Source organism: Hibiscus syriacus, unplaced genomic scaffold (assembly GCF_006381635.1).
Source record: "Hibiscus syriacus cultivar Baekdansim isolate YM2019G1 unplaced genomic scaffold, ASM638163v2 tig00111276_pilon, whole genome shotgun sequence".
Classification (NCBI taxonomy): domain Eukaryota; kingdom Viridiplantae; phylum Streptophyta; class Magnoliopsida; order Malvales; family Malvaceae; genus Hibiscus; species Hibiscus syriacus.
In genome coordinates, this window is record NW_024063043.1 from 239,496 (window position 1) to 255,143 (window position 15,648).

At 35.0% G+C, this 15,648-nt stretch overlaps 1 protein-coding gene and 1 pseudogene across 1 annotated transcript; one reads left to right on the forward strand and one right to left on the reverse strand.

Moving 5' to 3' along the window:
* Positions 1 to 3,074: 3,074 nt before the first annotated feature.
* On the reverse strand, positions 3,075 to 9,227 carry LOC120157803 (annotated as a pseudogene).
* A 4,845-nt stretch (positions 9,228 to 14,072) lies between these two features.
* On the forward strand, positions 14,073 to 15,282 carry LOC120157801. Its single transcript, XM_039168823.1, has 2 exons — positions 14,073 to 14,406; positions 14,798 to 15,282. The coding sequence occupies exons 1-2, from the start codon at positions 14,182 to 14,184 to the stop codon at positions 14,966 to 14,968; spliced, it is 396 nt and encodes a 131-aa protein (XP_039024754.1). The 5' UTR covers positions 14,073 to 14,181; the 3' UTR covers positions 14,969 to 15,282.
* Positions 15,283 to 15,648: the final 366 nt, after the last annotated feature.

Below are 15,648 nucleotides of genomic sequence, written 5' to 3' on the forward strand. Positions count from 1 at the left end.
GTATATTCATTTGTGATTTTTTATACCAGCAGACATTGATTTTAGATTTCTGTACAAATGAACACCACAAAGTCCATGAAAAGCATCTGGGAAACACCTTCTAACAGCGTTGTCAATTGAGTTTGCCCTATCGGATATGATTTTCAGATTGCTAATAGGACCTATGCAATCCCTAAGATGCCCCATAAACTATGTCCATGAATCAGAGGTTTCAGATTTGCCAACCCCGTAAGCTATTGGTAGTATCCCATTGTTAGCATCCATGGCTACTGCTAATAAATTTACTCCAAGGTATCGACCTTTCAAATGTGCTCCGTCAACTATAATAACTGGGCGCATGCAAGTAATAAATGAACGAATCTACAAAATCATATACACAAGAAATATAATCATTTAAATGTGAAATGCATGCAACTAACAAAAATGAGTCAAAAAAATTATAATTATTTACTAACCGCAACACCAATGGCGATAAACAACAACTCAAAGCGTCCATCTCTATCTGTTTTGATATGAGTTACCGACCCAGGATTTTTCAACTTTAAATTGTGACAATAAGCCGACAGTTGGGCAAACGATGCTTCTGGCGACCCCCTCAACAATTCCAAGGCATAACATCTGGCTCTCCAAGCTTGAGAATATGAGATACTAATCTTGAACCGAGCATTCATGTTAGTCATAATTTCATGTCCCCGATATACCCTTCCATTCAAAAACATTAACTCAGCCAGAAAACCACCCAACACCTTTTTGTTTGCCTGTCTATGGTGAGGAAAAACTTGGGTTATTGAACATGTATGTTTATCAATAAAAGTCCTAACTTGAAACATTTCACAATCTTTTATCCTTTTTGCAATCATACGCCACGTACAGTTTTTGTCAATCATACACCTTGTTTCGAAACGATCTTTGCTTGATTTGTTAACTTTTAGTTGATAGCCATCTTGCACACATTTCGTATACAAAGCTATCTTCAAGTCTTCCTTTGTATTAAAACAATCATCTTTCTTGATACGAATAACTTTTGTATAACAATCAACTGCTATCTTTACCAACTCTTCTTCAGGTATCTGAAGTAATTCTGGCATATTCCAGTTATACTCCCGTGGCATTTTCTTCTTTTTCCTTTCTTCGGGGACTTCTTCTTCTTCTTCTTCTTCAGGGTTATATGAATTACAGAATGGATGTTCAACATGTTCATTCACAGTCGTAACTTCCTACTCATTATCATTAACAACATCTTCCTCGGCAGCGGCTGTTTCATCATCAAAATTCGAGTATTGACCAATATCAAAATCATTACATGCAGGGTATGTTTCTTCTTCCATCACATCATCAAAATCCGAGTATTGACCAAGATCAAAGTCCGGGTATTGACCAATATCAAATTTCGAATACTGACTAGTACTCACAATTTTTTCTGTTTACTCATAATCGTCTAACTGGTCAATACGAAAACCGAAATTTAGTGCTGAAAGTTGATTGGGATTTGGATTAGAAAAAGGTTATGGGTTTTGAGATTGTGTTTGATATTGGAAATGTGGTGAAACAAAATTTGCTTGGTGATGAAATTGTGGTGGAACCATTAAATTTTGGGTTGAAGAACTACTTCACTACTTCTAGGTTCAACAACATACAATGTAACATCATCTTCTTGCGAAACCCTAATGTAAGCAATGAATCGTTCAACATCTTCATTGTCGGTTAACAAATAAACTTTACATTTTCTCTGATAAGATAGCCTAAATCCACTTAGAGGCTCTAAATTCAATTTCTTTGCAACACGTAACATTAGAGTTTCATAAGTTAACTTTTTTAATGACAATTTTAGTTGAAGGCACATATTGTAAAACACCGTGAACATTCTCCCATAACCCTCCAAAACATAAATCTATCCAAACATGATCAACATTAGATGATTTCATTCTACAAATTGTAAATTAATTTACTAAACAAACGAGCTATAAATTAGATATCATCACTAACTTAGAGAAAAACATATCTTTATTAAGTTGATAGTTGATAATTTGGGAGAGAAATCATTGAAAAATTATATAGAAATAAAATTATGTAAAAAAAAATAGAGATGTGGAAGGATGTCGTTGGATATATGAATAGATGTCGCCGGAGAGTGATAGATGCGAATTTGGAAAATCGCAATGCGATTTACATATTCGCGTTGCGAAATTGGAAACTGGGTTGCGAAATTGGAGATCATGTTGCGAATTTGTTGGTCATTTTGGCAAATCCAAAAAAAATTAGTTAAATTCGTATATTATAAGACATTTTTTGTCACTGATGTTATTTTCTGTTGGTCATTTTGGCAAATCCAAAAAAAATTAGTTAAATTCGTATATTATAAGACATTTTTTGTCACTGATGTTATTTTCTCATATATATATATATATATATGAAAGTGTAGATTCCTATAATTTTGTTGAAAGTCACTGCTTTGTTGATAACGATGAAGGGAAAATGTTAAGTAAAGAGAGAGAATGATGATATCAAAGAAGCACAAACATGTTTATTAGAGTCAATAAACTATCATTACTCTCATGTTTAATATATATTGCTAGTGGATGTTGTTGCATGTTCCCACTCATAAATGCATTGTTGACTAATTTATTCCATTCTCACCCAGTTTCCCAATTTTTTTTTATTATTTAGTTCGAGATAATTGGAAATTTCAGACATGCAATGCCATTTTGTCCATTTACGACATCGGAGACATGCAGTATCCCCGTATCATGTCATCTGCAACGGGGGTTGGGTATCAAACAAATATTAAAGCACTCCACGGTATAGTTAGTTAAAATTTCGTGAGCTTAAAATTATGAAGTTTGATTCGAACTCGTAATAAAAAATTAGAATTCAATTCTAGTTGAATTCAAGTTCGAATTTAGTCCATTTAAATTAAATATCAAACTTAAATAACTTATAATCCGTCTAGTCTTATTTATGATTGTATTTTGCATGTTAAATCAAAGATTTTAAATTTGAAATTTGCAAATGAGTACCAAAGAACAACATATTACAACGTGGGTAACATAAAAGAAAAGAAGTTACAATGAGAGAATTATTGATGCATGCAAAGAGAATGCTGTGTGCATTTTCCTCATCTCCTTTGGAAGTTAAGGAACTTGATTCCATAGGCAAAGACAAACAAGAACAGAAGCACCCATCCGATGTGAGCCGCAACGATAGCCGGAAGGAAATCATACTTGAACCCCAAGTGTGTCTCGAGGTAAGCCTTCACCGTTGTTTCGAATCCTCCGGTTATCTCGACCGGATCGAGTTTATCGCCCACTTGGGACGTCACAAGGCCATTGATTGTCCATGCCACTGGAGAAGCCCAGTAGTACCACCTCCACCATATTGGAATTTCCTGCATACGTCCAATCATACACTTCATTTTCATTTCTTTCTAGTAATGTTGGATTCAATGGATTGGATGCTTTTTGTGTTTTGGAACGTACCGTTCTAGGGATGAGGAAACCGGAGAAGAGGTTCCAAAAGCTTAGGAAAAAGGACATGACAATGGCAGCGAATTGATGGTTAGGCGTTAGAGCTACGAGCATCATCCCGTAGAGTGTGAAGTACATGAAGCACATCAATATGAAGTAGTAGAACAAGAAGAACTTCCCGACGTTCATCTCGAATCCGATCATCGAGTAAAGCAATAGACTGTACGCCAATGTTGGATCGAAACATATATTGCCTCTATTGCTACCTGTAAATAACCACAATGTCGGTTATGTTGACTGCATGTGCACGTATGTGTTGATCTTCTCCGTCGGATTGTATTTATATCGTAAGGTTTCGGCTTCTTTTACCTGAGCAAATGCATAAGGCAATGGTGAATACATTCCGGCTGCTCGTTCTCGATAGAAGACTGTTCTTTCGATTGCCACGACAGATTGCACAGCCGATGTGTTGGTGGCTCCTAGGAACAGGACAGCTGAGTACATAGCTCCCAACAGGTTCATTAGATCTTGCTCCTTATGTCTGTTCAAAGCAGTTTTCGAATGCTGAATTGTGTTTTTCTTAAGAACTAACCAAATAACAACTACATAAGAATTTTAGGACTTACATCTTATCTCCTTTGCCCCAAAAAATCATTCCGAATATGAGACCGACGAAAAATGTCATGAAGAATCGAATGGCATTGTATTGTGGGTTCCTCCAATACGAGTTGTGCTGTTTCCAGAAGCAGGCTTTGCATTGAGTAAAGAAGTCTTGAGAGTATGTAGTGGGGAAGTGAAGGTCCTTAGTTCCAGGGACGGGGGTGCTTAATCTTTGATAAGCTCCTCATTTTTCCTGGTACATTTACAATAACATTTCAGATAAGTAGAGATAAAAATGGAGCCAATAGTTTAAGTTTTACTTACCTATAAAGTTCAGATTTGGCATAAATCTCACTAAAATCGACATCAAGTTGAGCTTCGACAGCAGTGGAACTAATGTCCAGCATCCATGTTGCAGGGTTGTAACCTTCTTTGATCTTGGGAACCCCTGGGACAGCCTACAGGAAGATTTTATTTTTTAGCTGCAATCGAAGCCTCAAAGAATTCTAATACTATTGTTGAAATGTATGCAACTCGACGTGATCGGGAACTCATCCACGACTGTAATTTTAATCCAGGTATGCGGTATGAGAAAATTGATTCTTACTTCGAAGTATTCGATAAGTTTGTGAGAATGCCGCCCAAGAGGTCCAGCATAAATGACTTGTCCACCTCTTTTCATCAGGAATAGCTGAAATGAAAAGGGGAATCTATTGAGCAAATGCAATGGGAGCTAGCTAATGGTTTTCCGATGCCGAAAATTTAAGAATACCTCGTCAAAGGCTTCGAAAATGTCTATGCTAGGTTGGTGAATTGTACAGACAACAGTTCTTCCTGTGTCCACTGTATTTCTCACGGTACGCATGACAATAGCAGCCGCTCTAGCATCGAGTCCTGATGTTGGCTCGTCCATGAAGATGATTGATGGATTGGCAACTAATTCAACGGCTATTGTAAGCCTTTTCTTTGTTCAGTTGAGAGGCCATCGACTCCGGGAAGGCCAACGAGAGAGTTCTTGAGAGGATTTAGCTCTACCAATTCCATTACTTCTTCAACAAACATCTGTTGCACAAATGAATACAACACTTGTGTAAATTTCTTTAGCTTCACGGTGCAGCTATGCAGAGTATATAAAATAAAGCAATAAAGATCTGTGTTAAAAGAAGAACGTGCCTTTCTTGTTTCTGCATTGACATCCTTTGCAAGACGAAGCCAGGCAGAGTACACGAGAGATTCGTAGACAGTAACGTGTGGAGAATGGATATCGTTTTGTTCACAGTAACCGGTAACCCGAGCAAACGTTTGTTGGTTCTTTGGGTAACCAGAAATGCTGATACTTCCTTCGATATAGCCACCGGTTTTTCTTCCTGCTAGAACATCCATCAAGGTGGTCTTTCCTGCTCCGCTAACCCCAACTAATGCTGTTAACACACCAGGCCTAAACGCACCACTTACGTCTCTTAGTAATTGCAGACGAGTCTCTTCGATCCCTTGGCTCTTCATTTCCTGAATGGGATACCACAATTTACCATCAACTTATATTCATAATCCTTGTCTTTTGGTAAAAGGCAAAAATTATGGATAAGGGACTCACAGCAGGCATATCAACATAGTAATTCACATGGTCGAATGCAAGTGACAAGGGTTGGAAAGGTAACACCATTCCTCTCTTTGAAGGTGCTTGGTTTGCAGCACAAGGAACAGAGTTGTCAAGATTATTCTTCACTGCAGTATCAGTTGATGGCGAACACATTTCTACGGACTTTAAGTTAGGCTGTCGGTCGGACGATGACTGATTCTTGCTCTCGTCGTTTTCTTCCAGAGTAACAGCTTTGGAATCCCCCAGAGCTGCAATTGGTTTCCAAAATTACTTTTAAAACTGGAACCACACTTTGCTAATGGATATCAGCATGAGATTTTAGTAGCTTACGGTTCAAATATGTCAATGCCGCAATAAAAAACAGATTAAACAGCAGAGAAAATCCGAGCAGTGCTAAAACACAAATCCAATACATAAACTCTTCCGTATACATGCCGCGGGATTTGAGAAGAATCTTCCCTACTGTGCTATTGTCAAATGGCTGCAATGGTAATGTAAAAGGAAATTATGAAGATAAACTAGTAACATTTATGCAATAATATACACCATTTTGTTTTCATGTTGTTAGGAGATCTTACAGTACTCCATCTTTTGTCGAGAAATTCCGTAATGACGATGGCATTTTGTCCATACGACATCGGAGAGATGTAGAATCCCCATATCATCCATGGTTTAATGTCGTCTGCAAAAGGAGAATAAAAGAAGTTGCTATGAGATTAATAATATTAGATAATTATAATCGAAACCCGAGTATCTAAATCTTTCATCACCATTCATGGAACCAACAAATTTAAAGATGGAAGTGCTGACCTTTGGCAACAACAAATCCACCTAGTACAAAGACCACCAGCAGGGTAAATGTACCAAGTGTGTTTGCCACAACCTGTGTTCTACCAACTGCAGCGATGAATCGAAAGAGAGAGAGGGCCATTTGGTGAATTCCGAAGAACGCCAAGAATTGTCGAAAAAACCTTTGATGTGCAAATGAATAGAATTAGACTGACATACCTACACAGGTGGAAAAATGGTAACTACAATTCTGTGTTACTGAATACAGTGCATTTCCATACCTGCTAGCAGAAGGGGCAAAACCAATGGTGTAATATGTGAGGATGATCCATATCCCGGACTCTAGCAAAGAGAGGGGGATCCTAAGCACCCAAATCGGCAAGGCGAAGGCCCATGCTGGATAGAATAAGAAATCCCTTTGTTTGAAGAAAACTGGAAGCCTAAATATTGTGAGTGCAAGCTCTGCCATTCCATTGAACATGACATTAATGAGACTAAAGAAGAGTGCACCATAAAATTTTGTTCCATTTAATATATGACCAGCTTCCATTTTGGTCCTGAAGAACACTGTGAAAGCAATGACAGACATAATGGTAATCTGTGTGGTCTTGAATATATATACGAACGAGTTGCGCTTCATCAGTAGCCATTCCCTGGCAAAACAGGCCTTGAAAAGTTCCCAGTTTGAGATTCCATACTTTTGTTTCACCAATGCAGCTTGATGAGTTCTGGATTTATCATAAGGTATCCTGAGCTCATCTTCGAGCTTTTGACCGACATGGAAAGAGTTGAAATGCTCCACGAATTTTGGTACCGATACGAATCGGTAGGGCTCATTTTCTCTACACCAGTACTGCTGTTGGTCTTTCCTTGAAGTCACTTCTTGCAGGAAATCAGCAATTCCTTTCCTTTCAGGGCATTTGAACCCCACACTTTCAAAGTACTCGAGAACATGTTCTCGTGGTCCTTGGTAGACTATCTTACCCTCGGAAAGCAAGATAATGTCGTCGAAAAGGTCGTAGGTTTCCGGTGCAGGTTGCAACAGAGAGATCACCATGGTTACATCCATGATATGAACCATCTGCTTCATAAACCTTACAATCTGAAAGGTTGTGGAACTATCCAAACCGGTTGAAATCTCATCCATGAAAAGAGCTTTGGCGGGACCAACCAACATTTCTCCTGCATTACAACAATCTCATTTTAGGCCGATCTTATGCAAATGATTTTAAAATATTTACGCACGATGGAACTTGAAATACCGAGATTACCTGTAGTTACTCGTTTCTTTTGTCCACCAGATATGCCCCTTCTCATGTCATCACCCACCATAATATCAGAACAGATATCCAGTCCAAGAATCTATCATCACATCATAGTTAAAAGGTTAAATTTTACAACTTCGTTGTTTGAACTCTTCATTTTGTTCGAAGTATTCTTGTCTGACACCTGAGAAACATGCACAATGGAGACTAAGACTAAAAAGCAGTAAAAAAGTGGACAAACCTTGAGCACATAATCAGTAACCAGACTAGTGTTTTGGCCACCCATAGCAGTAGCTTTCATGAAAGCATCAATCTCAGGGTCTGGTTTAATGCCGGCCTGTTTTTCTCGCCTTGATAACTCAGCCAAGAGTTCATATCGAGTCCCGACTCCCAAGCACCGCCCCGAGAAATCTAGTGTTTCCCTCACAGTCATCTCACCATGATGAAGATCATGTTGACTTATATATGCACTTGTTCTTTGAGGGATGAATTCTTCAAATTCGTGGCCGCAGTATGTTATTTTTCCTGATACCTGTTCCAAACTCGAACTCCGTTCATCAGTAAAATCAAACCAAGAAAACAGTATAATGGTGCTTTTAAATAATCAAACTTGAAAATTTGATAATATACCCTCAGATCAGTGTCGATTTTCCCTGCGAGTGCCTGCAAAAGTGTAGTTTTTCCAGACCCCGGTGGTCCTAAAAGCAGTGTCATTCTATGTAAAAGAAAGAAAATAAAATAAATTTTCAACAACATTCGAGTTAATTGAAGTTCATCCCCAACATAAAATCTTACACATACCTCGATGGTTTCACTATTCCACTGACATCACGAAGTATATTGACCACTCTTTTCTTAGAAGGAAAAAGCTTGATTAATCCAAGAACTCCCTGTTTTTAATACAACGTTAAAATCAAAACTAAGAACTTGAAACATAATGTAATAATTTCTTCAAAGACAGTTAAATTTAATCACCTCGACCGCGTTCAACGTTGAATTAAGCAAAGTTGGAAGAGCCCTTGTTCCAAGATAAGCATCTCCTTCGATGGATAAATGCTCGAATCGAACTTCAATCTTTGGAACATCAATTCCCACCCTATTAGTTCTCTCTCGGAGTCTGCTGAGAAACCTCTCATTATCATCTTCCACAACTCTCAGTATACTTTCCATGAGGTTCTTCTTGTCATTCATGTCGAGGTTCGTGACGTCGACTTGTTCGTATCCGATTTTTCCTTCATCGAGGACATGCTTCAGCATGGCTTGTCGGATACGATCGAACGTCGGGAGCCGTTCGATGGCGGCCCATTTGAGTTCCTCTTCGTCTTCTTCCCTTCCGCTTCGTTGGAAAACATCGGTTTGGTTGTTCCATGCTTCTCGGATACTAGCCGAAGCCCAACCTCTCCTGCTCCCCGATGTCAAACTCATATTTCGCCGGCTCATCGAGCGGTTGTTGCTCATCGAACGACTCATCGACCGGACAAGGTCGTCTCCTGCCAATGCCGACGCCATGATCAATGCCTTTCGTTCTTCTTCTACTTTGCTGCTATATAATTAACGTCTGACAACTCGAACAACAAAAGAATTAAACATATGCGAAAGGAATGTGGATTCTGAGGTGGTCGGAGACATGGTTTATATAGCTGAAGATCATTACAAGATGAGTGTTGTTACGACAGAAACAGGCATTCCACGGTTTGAAGAAGGATGAAACATTTTTCATGTAATTATTCTGATTTTCGTCATCTTTCCCTCTTCGTTTAGCGGTTAATATTTTAATTAGCATCAACGACATATTTCATGATTTTGTCAATAAATCATCTCCATCAAGTATTTTTTTTTCCACATCATAATTGTGTAATTGTCAACTTCCGTCCATTGATTGAAACAAATTAAATGTATGAATATTATATTTGATAAATTTAATGTTTAGGTTCTAAAATATTAATTATATAAAAATTATAAAAAATAAAATAATACCAGCATAATGTAAAAAATACAATATTATATAGTATCATATGAGGTTCATCATGGAATCATAGCCCGCGTAACAACAAAACTGGAAATTTATTTTTCCTGCCTAGGATTTGATTCGAAGTTTAATGAATGCCATGTTTTAACGGGTAGTTGCATGCATTTGTCTTGTCGTCTACAACCGGTGGACACCACATTAATAGTGATTAAATACTAATTTAAAATTTAAAATAAACTATTATTAAATTTTAGGTGATATATCATTTATATTATTGATATTTTAATATTTTTTTTAATCATAGCACTAAACTTTAATTATCGTCACTAGATTGTTAAATTTCAACGGCACAATGACGTAGACAAATCTTTCTATCACTATGATGAGGTGAATAAAATGACATTGTTTTGACAACGACTATTGATGCCCAAAACAATGTCGTTTAGACATTAAATTTCAGGATACATCAATTTTGCTATTAAACTTTTAAACAAATTACTTTTTTTACCATACTTTTATATTCTTGGTGGCAGTCAATCATCGATCATCTTTTGTGATAATATTACTACTGAAACATTCATGTTTCACACCTCTGTCTTCTCTTAGGATCGAGTTTTCACAAAATCCACTTAAAGTTAATGAAAATTCATTTAAAAAATTGAAATATTAATACTTTGTTCTCTTTCAATGATCGTTCGATTATGTTATTTTTGAGGTATGTTGTTCATCTCCTCAAATGAATACTTCTCACTTTTTGAATTTTTAAAAAATACCCTAAATCTTGTAAATCTAAGAAAGCCTTCAAAACCCTAAAAATGACAGTTGAGTTTTTTTTTTGGTTTAATTTCATCGGTTTTGGGTGAGTTTTTGAAAAATTAATCCTAGGAGAAGAAAGATAAGTAAAATGCGAATATTTTTGTATCGATCTTGTCATGAAAGATGATCGATGATGGACAATGATTAGCTGTTGATGACATTATGAAAAGTGCAATGTCAAAAATGAAACTATTTAAAAGTTTAGTGATAAAATCGATACACCTAAGTTCAATGCCTAAATTGACGATAGTTTATCCACAGTATCACAATGATCGAAAAGATCTATCCATCTCATGGTGCCATTAAAATTTAATGATACAATGATAAAATTGAAGTTAAAAACTAAAATTTAATACTACAATTACAGAAATCGATTATTCAATGATATAAACGAGAAATTATCTAAAATTCATTATAGTTTATCTTAAATTAGCACGAAGCAAACAATTTCAGTGACAAAAGAATTGTTGTTATTCATTGAAATCTTAAGTTTGAGCGTCGTAAATGTTAAGAGTGTAAGCGTTCTGTACCAAATAGTTAAATAATTATTTTTTTAACATAGTTTGTACTCACCTCAAATTAATTAAAAAAATCTTTTAAAAATTAATTTACTTTTATACCCTAAAACAAGTTCGTGGCTTCACCCCTTATTAATGTTTTTAAAATTTCTGGGAAAATGTCTAATAATAACAAAATCGGTAAAAAAAATAATATTTAGATAGTACTTTACTAGATATGTTAACAAAGCTGATAAAACGTTCAATAATAACAAAATTAATAGAAATAATAATACTTTCGATAAATTTTTATAAATTTTATTAAAAAATAATAATAATAAAACTGTAACATATTTCCTTAATAATATATTAATGTTGCACGTAATATTTAGTATTTACCACTACAGGGATACTTACTTGTCCGGGTGTACTACTTTTATTTATATCCGTGCAATTTTTTAAGATTAAGTGAACAGCCTGTCTACTCCGTGAGATTGCATAAAAAAAAGGGTAAACTACACTTTTAGTTCTCTAATTATCATTTTTATTTACTTTTAGTCACTCAACTATTTTTATTTCAAAATTATATCTAATATTATATTATAGTTTCATATTGATCGTCTATCGTTAAAAAATTAACAATGATGTTGATATATCTCCATAACGTAATTTCACATCATCATTTATTTTTTTTAAAATATCATGTCAGTAGTTCTGTTATTTTTTAATATCGTGTAAACAAAATAGAATCAAAATGTAATGTTAAATATGATTTTAGAAAAGATAATAGTTGAGTGACCAAAACTAAACAAAAATGATAGTTTAGGTAATAATGTGTAGTTTACCCAAAAAGAAGCAATAGAAAGAGACAACTGAGCTACCTAAAGGATATTAAGGTTGCACGTCTAGTCGTCTACACCATCATCTTCGTTCTTCATTACAATCAAGCTTTCATCTTTTTCCAGAAATTTGTTCAGCAGTATTGACATTAATTTACAGACTCCATGGAAAACAAAACCCGGTTCATCATCCTATATCATAACCTTTCCTCTCATATTGTGCCCATTTTCGGCAGTATCCGGATGCTTCCTCTGCAAAATCTGTATTCCCCTCGATGGAAACATATGCGTTGAACCTAACCAAAAAAAAAAAAACATAAATCCAGACATCGTATCGTGTTTATCGTGATTGCAGACATAAATATTACGGCGGCAAATAGAGCCGATACTATGAAGCAAAAAAACAAGTAAAGATGATGAATTAGTTACTCACCTGTTTTCCTTTGAATGTAGTGTTGTTTCGGGGCTGAAAGTTTCCGAGCCAGGACGAAGGCGGAGCATTCTCGGCGGCGGCTTGAATTCGGAGCTGGGAACGAGTGCGTTTGGGCGTCAAAACAAGAACATCAAATAGGCGAACGAAGATGCCGGCAAGTCCAAGCAACACCACCGTGGCCATGATCTCCACAAGAAGCAATAGTAATTCCATCGAGGGCATATGATGGTATACCTTAAATCCTTTTAATATATAAAATTTGAACTTATCGGAATATAGTATGATTACTTGGTAAGCAAGTGGATGAGGTGGTTAAGTTTCCCTTGTTGAATCAGTCCTCCATATTTTCTAACTTATCAAATTGTACCATGATTAGTTGATAAAGATGTTCAAGGACTTGGTTATTCAACAATAATTTATAATTTATTTTACTAGTAAAAAAACTCATTTTTTTAATTATTAGACCTATTTGGGGTATGAACAATTTTTTTTTATCAATCTAATATAAATACATGATAATATTCCTATAAAGATACTAATTTTCTATTAAAATATTCCATTTTCAAGACAAATGTCAAGATTTTAATTCACATAAGATTATATAAATATTCTTAACTGCGGATCAACTAATATATTTTATTCTTAACACTTTAATTTCTATAAAGGAAGGCCCAATTTAAGGTGTAAATACAAGATTATTCGAACAACTTTAATTATACGTGTGTTTCATTTATATTTTATATTTTCCATCTCAGTTAACTAGTTATTTATTGATCTTTTTATAATAATAAAAAATCTATCTTAGTTTATTATCATTTAAATTTTATTATAATTACTAATGGAATAAAACAAAATAAGGCGGGGGCTATGATAACAAAAATAACTAATAAAACCAAGATTGTACAGGGAATAAACATGACCATTTCTATCAATAAAGAAGCTAATTCAAAGGCAGAGGGTAAGAAGTTTCTCTCTCTTTGACAATTTATTCTATTTATGATTGTTGCTGATATCACACGTTAAAGGTTGAAATTTTTTGTGTATAGTAATTTTAAAATTTTGAATTATATGATATCAATATCACATTGGATTTTTTAAATATATGCCTTAAGTATTAATTAGTGTTATTTGAATTCCATTTTATTATACATTATAATATATTTTTCATAATTTTCTTAATAAATTGATAATGCACATACACTCGGCAGACTAGCTGCTCGAACCCATGATCTCTAAGGAGAATAATATTTCATTCTATATGTGAGGTTCAATATATTATATAATTTTTTATCACTTTTATATCATACATGTATGTATATTATTTTTTTATTATATTACAAACATATCATCACACATGTAAGTTATTTGTACTAATATAAGCATATAATCTTATTTCAACGATTCTAAGGGTTATTTGTAAATCTTTTATAATATAAAGCGAGCTTAAAAATGATCAGAAATATAATTAGATATGAGTATTGATGCAAATAAACATACAATGTTTTTTAACTACATTTATGTACAAAATTTGTAAGTATGGACTAATCTAATAATATTTTGTGTAAGTATTGGTGATATGCTAATGAAATCATATTTAAATATTTTTTTAAATTAAATAAATTCTTAAACTTTTTAAAAAGATTTAATTTGATATTTTGACTAATAGAATCAAATATTGACCATTAAACCAATTTTAAATTATTAATGTAACAATGGTTTGGGCCCGATCAAGCCCAGATATTCATTTTTATCTAAATTTAGTTAGTTTGAAATTCATAATATGCGGATTTAATCTCAGACATTGCCTATAAGGCCCAACTGTTAAAAAAAATCAGCTTTCAATCTCGATATCTCTGAGCATTCATCAATCAATCATCATTCGATTTACACGTTTAGCTTAAGAAGATAAATGGCTGATGTACTTCGTGTTCCTTTTTCAGTTCTCCGATCATCACCATCACCACCCTTCAAGCCACGTCTTTGTCCTCTAACTCCTCCATTACGACGTCGTCTCCATCTCAAACCAACCCCTCTTCTCCTTCCTCTCTTCTCTTCTTCTTTCGCTTCCTGTCCCAGACAACCCCTTCATTGCTCTTCTTCTTCCACGCCTCTTCAACTCTCCTCTTTGTCTCAGGTTCTTCTTCCCTTTCATTTTTTATGTCTTTCTGTTTTCTACATATCTTCAGCTGGCATTATCATTTTTAAATTCGAATTTCTGTTCTTTGGATACCCTTTTCCTTTGGAAGATGTTCTGTACATGTTTTGATGGTGGTTTGAGTTTTTTTTTTATTACATTTAGAGAAATGGGTTTCTTTAAGGATTAAATTTAGACAAAATAGAAAAATATGTCGGTACTTGATCGATTTTAATTTGGAGGATGAAAGTAAAGATGTGATTTTTTTAATAATGCATGTTTCCAAAAGCACCATAAAAACATGTGATTGCAAGAAAAGTCGGGACTTTTAAAATGAAATGCATGCTATTTATTGAAGTGATTTTTTGCTTGAAATGGTGGTAAATTGCAGGACAGTTTGTTGTATTCGAGGGCATATTGGGTAACGGAAACCATAACCGCCTGGAATGTTGATGTCGGAGAAGGTTCTTGCTACTTGTTTGCAAGTAAAGCTGCTGCTTTGTCTGTTACAGAGGATGGAATTCAAGGTCTGGGTTGTGCTGAAAAAATTACCTTTCATTGAAATGGTAAATCCAGCTCAGTCGGTAGAGCGCAAGGTTCTTAACTTTGTGGTCGTGAGATCGAGTCTCACGGTAGACAACTTATAATTCTGACTGTCGAGGTCTTCTACGGAAGTTGCTCTCAACTGGCGTTTGGGGCAGCCTATTACTTTACCTCCCCTCACCCCATTACATATGGGAATAGGGCCAGTTATTTTTTTTGAAATGGTAAATTCGAGACTTCCCACGTTTTATCGTCTTTGAGAGCCTTTATTTCTTCCATCACAATTTACCTTCAATTTAAGAGCTTCTTCTATGTTTTACGAAACTTTACAGTATCAAAATTAGACACAAAGACTTTATAAGACTTATATAAGTTTTCGTATGACACAAACCGAGAAACAGAGTGTTGAGTGCAGCTCCTTGTTCCCTTTCGAACTACAATTGGAAGATGGATGGAAGGTGATAGAGTTGAGACTTTTGTTATAGAACAGTCCTCGATTGGGGATGAAATTGGCACTGATGTTTCAGTTTCAAGAGAATAAAGTCGTTAAGAGTATACCTGAAGTTTGATGTAACACCCCATCTCGTACCCGACCCAAATACAAGTTCAAGATGTCACATTGACTTTTTAAAATAGTATTCTTATAAAATATCAAAGCATTTGAACTCATATTAAGAAAATACTATCATATATTGTTGA

Bases quoted from the DNA above. Each gene is read 5' to 3' on its own strand.
- LOC120157801 (XM_039168823.1), top strand. From the start codon at position 14,182: ATGGCTGATGTACTTCGTGTTCCTTTTTCAGTTCTCCGATCATCACCA. The intron at 14,407-14,797 runs GTTCTTCTTCCC...GGTAAATTGCAG, and splicing joins AACTCTCCTCTTTGTCTCAG to GACAGTTTGTTGTATTCGAG.